This window comes from Sinocyclocheilus anshuiensis, unplaced genomic scaffold (assembly GCF_001515605.1).
Source record: "Sinocyclocheilus anshuiensis isolate Anshui unplaced genomic scaffold, SAMN03320099.WGS_v1.1 scaffold1097, whole genome shotgun sequence".
NCBI classification, from domain to species: Eukaryota; Metazoa; Chordata; class Actinopteri; order Cypriniformes; family Cyprinidae; genus Sinocyclocheilus; species Sinocyclocheilus anshuiensis.
The window spans coordinates 994242-1004501 of record NW_015555843.1 but is presented as its reverse complement, the minus strand read 5'-3'; the positions used below and the strand labels follow the sequence as shown (position 1 = coordinate 1004501).

General features: G+C 39.2%; 1 protein-coding gene across 1 annotated transcript in view; it reads left to right on the top strand.

Annotated features, from left to right (window-relative positions):
• Nucleotides 1-5822: 5822 nt before the first annotated feature.
• The window catches only part of LOC107675531 (protein odd-skipped-related 1-like), a 6239-nt gene continuing 1801 nt past the window's right edge, over nucleotides 5823-10260 (top strand). Inside the window, exons 1-2 of the mRNA XM_016469921.1 lie at nucleotides 5823-6039; nucleotides 9518-10198. Of these exons, the coding sequence (XP_016325407.1) occupies nucleotides 9537-10198 (662 nt within the window). The 5' untranslated portion in view covers nucleotides 5823-6039; nucleotides 9518-9536. The remainder of the gene's footprint in view (nucleotides 6040-9517; nucleotides 10199-10260) is intronic.

Sequence of the window (10260 nt, the reverse complement as noted above, 5' to 3'; positions counted from 1 at the left end):
TCTGTTATTAACATTTTTGCTACAATTTCACGTCATTAAAAAAAATTACTGTTGATTTTATGTAAAACCCTAATAGACACTTCAAGATAGTATAAGACCAGGCAGATAGAGGGGTAAAAAACAAATTAATAAATTGAAGATTGCTGGTAATCAAACAGTTGGTGGTTGCCATTGACTTCCATAGTATTTTTTTTTCCTACTATGTCAATGGAAGTCAATGGCAACCACCAACTGATTACCAGCAATCTTCAAAATATCTTCTTTTGTGTTCAAACGAGTAAATGATGACAGAATTTTCATTTTTGGGTGAACTATCCCTTTAATGATATCAACATATCTAATATTAACATACACTAATATGAATGAAAAACTATCATTAAAAAGGTTATTTATAACACCAATAAGGTCCTATATAGCATTTTCAAAGCATGGTTCTATATGGAACCCTATAAAAAAGGTTCTATTTAGCACTAAAAAGGGTTCTGCTATTGTTACAAGCCGAAGAACCCTTTTCTGGTACTGTTTAGAACCATTTTTCTTAAGAGTGTGGCCAGTAGAAAAACTCTTACAAACTTTACTAAGTGCATTTTGGTCATGCTGACAAGTAACTACATGTAAAAAATGACACAGGACCACTACATTTAGCCATTTAAAAAAAACTTGTTTATCTAATATATGAAAAATTAGCAGGATAACACTCTGAATGGCCTTCACTTGTTTTTGGTTCCTTGCATGAATCTGACAGACCCAATAAAACAATAAAACTGATTTCAGTTATAGAAACACAAAAATACACATACAAAATTAGTTTACTGGTCATATATGAGTGCCAGCAGCTCTTGCGAAGTGCAATTTTGGACTGAGTGACTTAGATTATGTAATTAGTGGTTAAAATTGTCATCAAAGACACAATGAGGCTTTACATTCACCAGTAGTTCCTATGTACTGTAAAACATGAGAGTCTGTTATATGGTGCTACTTGAAATGCATTCTTAAAAAATAAAAGTATTATGTGTTTTGTAAATGTTGGCACAAAGAAACATACAGATTCCATAAAATGTGAGGTTGGAGGACAAAAATAACTAAATTTTCTTCATGAATTTATGTTTGCTCAAACAAGTCCTTCTGTGGAAAGGAGGCTAAAGACATTATGTAACATAATCAAATCAAAACACTCCATAACTTTGTTCATGCTTAATCGATGTTCTAATGTTGGCTTTAACTCAGGGGTATGAAACCCAATAGGATGGGATTAGGATAAGAGCATAGGGCTCATAAATTCAACCACAGGGTGTATGTTTGAAATTATTTAGCAAAGACTTATTAAATGCAGATACTGGTGAAACGGGTCAAACCTAGTGCCTTCTGTTCACACCCTCTTTGGGAAAGTGGTTGACGTGTCCTTAAAGAGAAAGTGGACTAACAAACATCTGACCCGTATTCATCTAGGATTTGAAGACTAAACCTGTACATATTCATTGCGAACATCATCGTCATCAGCAGCTGTAACACTTCCTATAAATGCATAATAATTTCTTCCATAAATACCATCCGGCATGTGTCACCATCAAGAGGTCTGTCAAAAGATGATCCTTCCTAAGTCTAAACATGGCCTTTTACCCGTAAAGTATTAGAAGCGCCTCTGAGCTCTTTCAATCATCTCAATCACCTCCAAAGCCATCTGAGCTAAAAACACAGCAGTTTCACGTAACCACGAGAGGTTCAGAGAAGCTACACCTCTGTTCTTCATTAGCCATTAAAAGCCTGTTGTTTTTGTAGAGGGAATAAGTGACCTAAAGGGGCAACGTTATGGCTTTGTGGTTTCAGTTTGAACGTAAAGCCGTGCTGGATTACCTCCCCGAGAAGCACCAAGCCCCATTCCATCCAGCTGACTCACAACCCAGCCCTATACATCTCTCCAGCTCTCTTTCACTAATATATGAACAGCTGTGATTGCTTTTATTAGAAGCTAATGCATGGGTTTCTTCCTGATTTTTGAATGCTAGTGAGACTGTTAAGAGCATTACTGAATAAAACGAAACTGGAAATGACTATAAAGGACAAAATAATGTGACCACAATTAAATAAAGCATCAATATAAATTTTAAAGCAGCACAACAGACACTTTGCTTTAAAACACTGAAATTTTGTTGCTGAGATAGTATGTATTCAAATTCATATTTTGCCTTAAACTGATTTACTACAGTAATGATTTTATGATAACTGTTTGGTTTGGCTCAGCTACCAAATCAGACATCAGGAGATCGTCATGACTGCTGAGAGGATTATTGGTGCCCCCCTGACTAACCTCCAAGAACTTTACACTCCAGAGCGAGGAAAAGGGCTGGTAAAATCACCCTGGACCCCAAACATTCAACACACTTCCTCTTTGAACTGTTGCCCTCTGGCCGGTGCTACAGAGCACTGAGCACCAAAATAGTCAGACAAGTCAGCTTTTCCCCCCAGGCCATATTCCATCTAAACAATACTTAACACATCTCAGGACCGTACATCTGTAAATAACTTATCAAAAAAATTTCTTCTGTAAATAGCCCACATACACATTCACAATTCTCTCTATTGATATTTTCTTTTTCTCTATATTTTATTACCATATTATAGTTTTTATTTATTTACATTCATCACGTTTAGGAACTCACATGCCGACTTTGCACTGTAAAGTAATTTAATTACATTCATTTGATTACATATCATTTGTGTAAAACGTAAAATGTGTAAATAAAAGCTAGTAAAAACTTTTTTACAACACTATGTTGTAAATGTGTCCCATTGGATAATCAAATGTTCTACACACACTTCTTCACGCCCATGCACTTTGTCAAGTGCAAAGACCACAAGTGTGGGTATTGAGGCAGGCCCTGTATTGCATGTTGTTGAGCAAAATTTGATTTAGTCAGCAAGCTAGCATTGACAGTTCTAAACAGCAGCCCTTGCTAACTTCTGAGGAATCACTTATGTCAAAACGAAAAGAAACCATGAGTGGCAAAGAGTGACAAAAGGAAAGTGCCAAAACAAAACAAACCGGGGGAAATATCCCTGTTGAAAAATCCAACATATGCTAGTTAGGTATGTTTTGAAACATGGCTGCTGGTTTGAGCTGGTTTAAGCTGGTCATGTGCTGGTCCTAAGCAACTAGCTCCTGCTCAGGACCAGCTTAAACCAGCTCAAACCAGCAGCCTTGCTTCAAAACATACCTAACCAGCATATGCTTTTTAAATGACATGTTTTTGTGATATATGCTTTGTTAGAACTGATTCTTCTTGTAGCGTGACACACCTGCTCCGCCATGGCTATCAAAGGCAATCATGTTGATTTCAAAAACCACCATATCCATCCGCGAACCGTGCTGAAGCACAGCTGATGTAAAAGAACTACAGCTACTCCAAGTAACATGCAGTTTTATTTTCAACCACAGTTGGCGATAGAGAGGCCATAGTTCCGTGGTGCAGCTTAGGCAGTTATTTTACTTTATTTTAATGGTACGTGAACGAAATCAATGCCATCTTTCAGTAAATCAGTTATGTAAAATTTAATTAGAAATGGCGAGATCCAGGCTCTGTTAACTTGTAGTGCAACTCAGGTTTACCTTAGAAAAATATATTAACGTGTATATATATCAGGACTCCAAAAAGCATGATAGAGGCAGGCAGGGGCCTGTATTTAGACAGCCGTCAATAGTTCAGAATTTGAGAGCAGTTCTCTGACTTCTCAGACTTTGAAATGTTAAACTTTCAGTGGCTGAAGTGTTTATATTAGCGAAAGTGCTGTAAATGGACGTGATGAAATATGTAAGTGAGCTGTAAACAGTTCTTTTTACCTTCAGTCAGCCGTGTGTGCGCGTGTGCGTTCATGTGCATGTGCAGAGCGTATTGTGTGTGAGTGTGAGAGAGCCGCGCTTCAAACGTTACATGCGCAACTTGCTCTCGCACCAAATCTATTCTTTACAGTTTGTTTTCTTTTACTCTCCAAAAATGTAAATGATGTCTAGCTGCTGTTTTTTATTATATGCAGCCGAGGAGTGGGCGCACGGCTTCCGTGGCAGGGTTTGCTGATTAATTTCCTGAGGTTAGGGCTATTGCGCTGTGCTTAGTGATGCAACATGGACTCACAGACAGCCAGAATTTTCTCATAAAATCAAGAGAAAATTCAGCAGGAATAAACCGCATGGGCCTTTGCACTCAGCATTTTGCATCTCTGTGTAGATGATCAGTAAAAATGGCTTAAGGATAATTTGATAGTTTGTGCATTTGAAATCAAATAAAAGCAGTTAACAATTCCATCTTTGTATGAGAGAAGAAATCAACCCAACTTCTAAGCTTAAACAAAACCCTCCAAACATCTCACAGATGAATACACACTCCCATTACAGAACTCTGTTTCAATTTTTACTTCTGATTTTTGTTCGGCAGACATGAATAGCCTATTAGCGGTGCCAATTTTACTTCCAGCTCTCAGCAAACGCACTTAAACTAGCTACGGATCACTTGAAATTTACAGGTAGCCTAGTTGTGTTAGAACATGATTGGAACTAGATTCTGCACGAAGTTAAATCTCCAGCAGTGGGGCTGAGCGACATCAGTAGCTGGATTGCAAGTGTACGCGCTCTCGCCACCAGGTGGCGCGTATTGAGCGTTTAACAGATGCGCAGCAGCGTGCTTGTCTTGTGCTCTGATCAACTGAGACTGCGGTCACACGAAGGAACCTGCGACCTGCATCTCGGAGGAATGACATCAAAACAGATTTCCCCAGCTAACGAATCGAGTTAGTTAAAAAAAAAATAGAAACTAGAGTTTTTTTTTTAATGCGTGCAATGAATTCGGAACTTCAGAATTTGTTGAAATCAAAGTACACACGTCATTTAGATCATTTGTTTATTTATATTTTAATTTTAAATTAAACTAACTTGTCTTTCTGTCTTATATATACAACTGTGATATTACGTGAATTTTTCACCTTCACAGTTTACATTAACCTAGGTGGGTTTGACCCCAAGAGGAAAAGTTTATACCAAGAATTTCCACAGCGCTTCAGTTCGTATCAAAGAGAAGTGCTAGAACCCTGCATAACGCAAATTAAGCTCGTGCTCTTAATCTGTCTTCACTGGGGTCGGGGTGACAAATTTACTTATGGTTTTGGGACGTTTAAAACTGCTCTCTTAGTTCGTTCTCGCAGAGAGCCTAAGTTAAAGGTGACAGTTGTATATTTATCTTAATTAATACAAAGTGAAGCTTGATTTGTTGCCGCCCACATCTCGCACAGAAGCTCGTTTTAAATAAGAATTCTTTGACTTTCTGTGTTATGTTGTATTGATGAGAGAGTGAATTAAATAAGACTATTTTGTTACCCGAAGCTCAGCTTAGAAATGAAAGCTTATGTAGCCTATAATAATAATAATAATAACAATAATAATAATGATAACAACACACACATAATGTTTACCAAACATTAGGCTATATTTAATGCGAAATGTCTCAAATTTAATGATTTAATTTCTGCCTTTCTCTTTCCGTCTTCGGGATACTATCCTCATCATGTGCAAGTAGTGAAAGACCTGCAAACTTTATTGACAACGTAAAAGTTATCAAAAATCTGTCAAAAGTTGCAGTGGGGTTCTTCAGTCCTCTGACATGTAGGCAGTGCTCAGTGATTAGTGCAGCGTTGAGCGCTGCTGTAGCAGTGGTGGAAACTTCACTTCAGTATGTTGGGGGTTTGGCTGTGTGACGTCGCGGGTTGGGTTACAATAAAGAGGCGGTTTGACTTTGGGACCACAAGACAGAGGTAGGGTAAGAGAGAGAGAGAGAGTTTCTACCCCGAGTAACCAAATACTCAAAGCGCACAACCGCTGGACCACAGCTGTGCGAACTTCAGGGTTTTCCCGTGTCTCTGCTGCGAGAACATGTTGAGGAAGACGAACATTTCTCCGATCCGAGAGTTTTGCACTGAATTTTGAAACGCTGCGGGACGACTAAGTGACCGTAAATCCTCTTATTTTGGATCGTCCCGCTTCACCAAGATCTGGTAAATATTTTCTGGGATTTTGGAATATTTTTGACAAGCTTTTACTACTATTGCAAGACATAGGCCTATAGTCTGTATATTGGCGGTGATTTCCTGCGGTAGGCGTGAACAGCAAATGTGTAATGTTCAAGTGCACTTGAGAATGAATTAGTTGGGCGAGAAATTGCTTGTAAAGCATGACGAGCAGGACGTGTAAGACTTCAGTTGTTAAAAGAAAATATTTGGAAAATGTGTATTAACTGCATTGCAATCGCAAAGTGTTGCTTAAAGCAGATAAAAGTCACAGCAAAGTATCTAATGTGTGAATGATGGTCTTTAATAGTGATCGGTCAGTATCAACAGGTGGGATGCGCATTCCAAACTCTTACTGATCATAAGTGGTGTAAAAACATTTAGGCTAAAATATGTGTTTGAGGAATAAAATAATGTTGTTTTCACAACATTAATATTACTCAAATAAATAAATAAACAAATAATATAAAATATTCGCATAGCCTGTATCTGAGAAATGTCTCTGGACAGCTTTGAAGCCGCTCTGATGTCATCCGATGTTTTTCGTTAAAAACTATAACAAACTCGTTGAATTCGTTGAAACAAATCGTAAACTTTAGACTGTATTATGCATCTGTAAAAAGTTACCCTTTCTCCCCTCTAAACCACGCGTGGGCTTGTGGTCGGTGGTCTCGAGTCGTTTTTTGTGTAGGCTATATGCTGTGAATGGAATGGACCTCTACAGTTTTACAGTGATGCTCGGTGTTGAGAAAATGAGAAATTATTCGTTTGTTTCGGTTTATTTTAAGCACTATTCGTTCACAGGGTCTTGCGGAAGCAGCAAAATTGGCAATACAAACGAAATATATTTTGTCACTTAAGAACAATGACGCAGGCTAGTTAATTTAAAATATAAATTAGATACAATTTAAAATATAAACGTCGTTTCTTTTAAAGTAATGTGGAATATAGGCTATTTTTATTTTTATTTTTTATATATAGGCCTAATTTAAAATATGTATTAATAATTGTTTATTTGTTTATTGGTTGAACGCTTTAGTTTTGAATTTAAACATCAAAAAAACTATCCAACAATTGAAACATTTTAGATATTAATAAATAAATGTTACGATCGTGGTTCAAATAACAATGATACTAAACGTTTAGCATTTTGGTCTAATATATTAATGACATAAAAAAAAAAATGTCTGTTGGATGCCCCTTGTCCAAAACGACTACTGTTAAAACATTAAAATTATTCATGATTTGTTTAATTTTGCTAGAGAGAAATTCAACGAATTTAGATAAACATTAAGCATAATTTAAAAGATAAGGCATTTAAAATTATTATTATTATGTATATCAGTATTTGGAGAGTGACCTATTTAGCTTTAACATTTATATATTTTGATCTGACTACACAAGATGCCTGAGTCTAAATCTGGGACAATATGGCACATTATTGATTACTTTAAACACTGTCAACTTTTTTCGTATGATATTTTACCGGCAAACGCATTTTACATCAACTTGCAAACACAGAAGATCGCTTGGTCTTTTCCACAATACCTAGGCCTAAATATATTTGTATATTTAGTCAACTGTTTGACGGTGCTTAATGAAAGGTGTGTTTCCCTCTCTCCAGGGTTAAGTGATCACATCCTCTCAGGGGGCTGCGCGGAAAAAAGAAAACATACACTTACTTGATAATCGTTGCACAACTGACCAAAGGCCTGTCGTTAACGCATGACTGTAAAACACGTCGAGATTTTTCTGTGATCCCCGTACGCGCGACAGGCGCACATCCACACCTACCGAGAGATAAAACACTGATGACCTCCGCGCGCTCAACACGCAACTGGTGAAAGCTGAGCAATCACAGTTATTGATAAGGAAGCTTACTGATAGACAGAGGCCACAATGAGGGCGCAAACTGTAGGCACTTGCCATGCGTCTGACAATATGGAGTATTTGCACACTGATGGGTGTTTGCAGAATAGCCTACTACTTTCAATTTAGGGATAACAAACTGGATTTTCCTTTACAATTTTTATTGATAGCCTGCATTAAACAAATTTTACATTTACATCTCATGGTGCATGGAGGTAGACCCGAACTCAACAAATTGTGGTGTGACTTTCGAGACTCTTTCACCACCTTGTCTGGGATAGACGTCTTTAGTCCCACAACACTGATTAGGCCTGGCGTGGGGAACAAAATCTGTGAGATTTACCCAGACACAGTGCGCAAATCCGACTAATTAGCCAACAATGTCCCGGAAAAAAAATGTCCAAGCACTTGTGAAATCCCACAATTCAGAAATGCCTTTCCCCCGAAAACTTTCAACTGGCGTTAGCTTTAACGGTTAAGCAGACAGTTTAGGTAACACATTCCCCTCCGTCACTCGTTTTAAATGTATGTTGACTTCAAAGGGTTAAGGGTACGAGCCTGTTCTCGGGAGTGAGTCCTGATCTCCCCTAATGACCCCCCTAAGTAAAAGTCAATTACTTCTGCGCAATGATCAGAGCGTCCAAATCCCCGGGGGAGCTTTGAGCTTCAGAAAGGCTAATTAGGACTATTTCACTTTTTATTTACCGCGGATCAGACTCTCTCCGCATCCTGAGTAGCCTATTCGAGACAGAAATACACACAAATTAAGCGTCATCATTTACATAGACCTTTTAGCTGGAAACGTTTCTAGCGATGCGACTTTTTTTCCCTTGACCTTTACTGAACTTTCAAAACATGACACACAAGCTATGACTTTTAAACTAATTTAGCAGCTCTTTGATCTTATCCATTGTAACCAGAACCATATCTGGTATCCCTATAGTCTTTTTTTTTATTCACAGTAATCTAACACACAACACGTTGTTGCATTTCTTTCACGTGGTGCTTATAAAACGGTGTGAAAAAAAATCCTCCAGACGATATGAGTAACACTGTAAACACACCAAGCTTGTTTGAATGAGTGTGTGTGTGCTTGTAGTTCCTGATGAAACAAAGAGGAGTTATTGTGCTTTGTGTCTGTTCTCATCCAACCTGATTAAACAGTTGAGGCAGGTATGTCACCTGCCGTCTTTCGTCTTCATGGCCATAGGCATATTTTAAGCATGCAGAAGACTCCAATGCCAAAATGTACATGCACACACATTCATCTGGCAGGCTTGAGCATTGCTTTGTGCTCACGTTGGAGTGTGCACTTTCAATATGTCAGACAAGGTGCCTCGCTTGACAAGTGCACTTTATGTCTTGACGTGAGTGCAGTGTGCCTGTGTGTTTTTTTTTCTTTTCTTTTTAGGGAAGTCCCTTCAGCCTGTAAGGAATAAAGCAAGATGTTTCTAAGTAACACATAATATAGGCCTATAGTAAATGGAAAATGCAAACATAGTGGGTGGATTCTCAAAAGGTGTCTGCAGGTGTATTATTTTTGAGACTAGTTGCTAGTTGCTTTTCACTCATTTAGCTCTGTTTTTGTCTCCTACAGGAACTTTCTGGAATCAGTCATGGGCAGTAAAACGCTCCCAGCACCAGTGCCTCTTCATCCTTCTCTGCAGCTGGCGAACTATTCCTTCCTTCAGACCTCTAACGGGCTGCATTTGCCTGCCGACCACATGCCCAGCATCTACAGTTTCAGTGCCTTGCATGCTGTCCACCTGCACCAGTGGACTTTGGGCTATCCACCGTTCACTTTGCCACGCTGCACCTTCTCCAAGCTGCCTGGCCTGGTGGACGCCCGCTTCCCTCTCCCATCAATCCCACTGTTCCCCCATCTCGTCCAGCCCGCCAAGCAGGAGTCCCCCGGGCCTGGTTCTGGAGCATCGAGCAAAAGCAAACCCCGTTTTGACTTTGCCAACCTGGCGGCGGCTGCCACGCAGGACGACGCCCTGATGGCGGAAGATCTGAGCACTAACAACGGGCACATGCGCTCACCCTCATTAGGCTGCCTGCTGGATGTGGCCAAGCTCTCCTCGCCGGAAAGAAAACCAAGCCGAGGACGACTCCCGTCCAAGACAAAAAAGGAGTTTGTGTGCAAGTTCTGTGGCCGCCACTTCACAAAGTCCTACAACCTGTTGATCCACGAGCGCACGCACACAGATGAACGGCCGTACACTTGTGACATCTGTCATAAAGCCTTCAGGAGGCAGGACCACCTGAGAGACCACAGGTAAAGACATATCAGTACACTGATCTCAGATCAGTTCATTAGAGCTGATATTGAAATACATT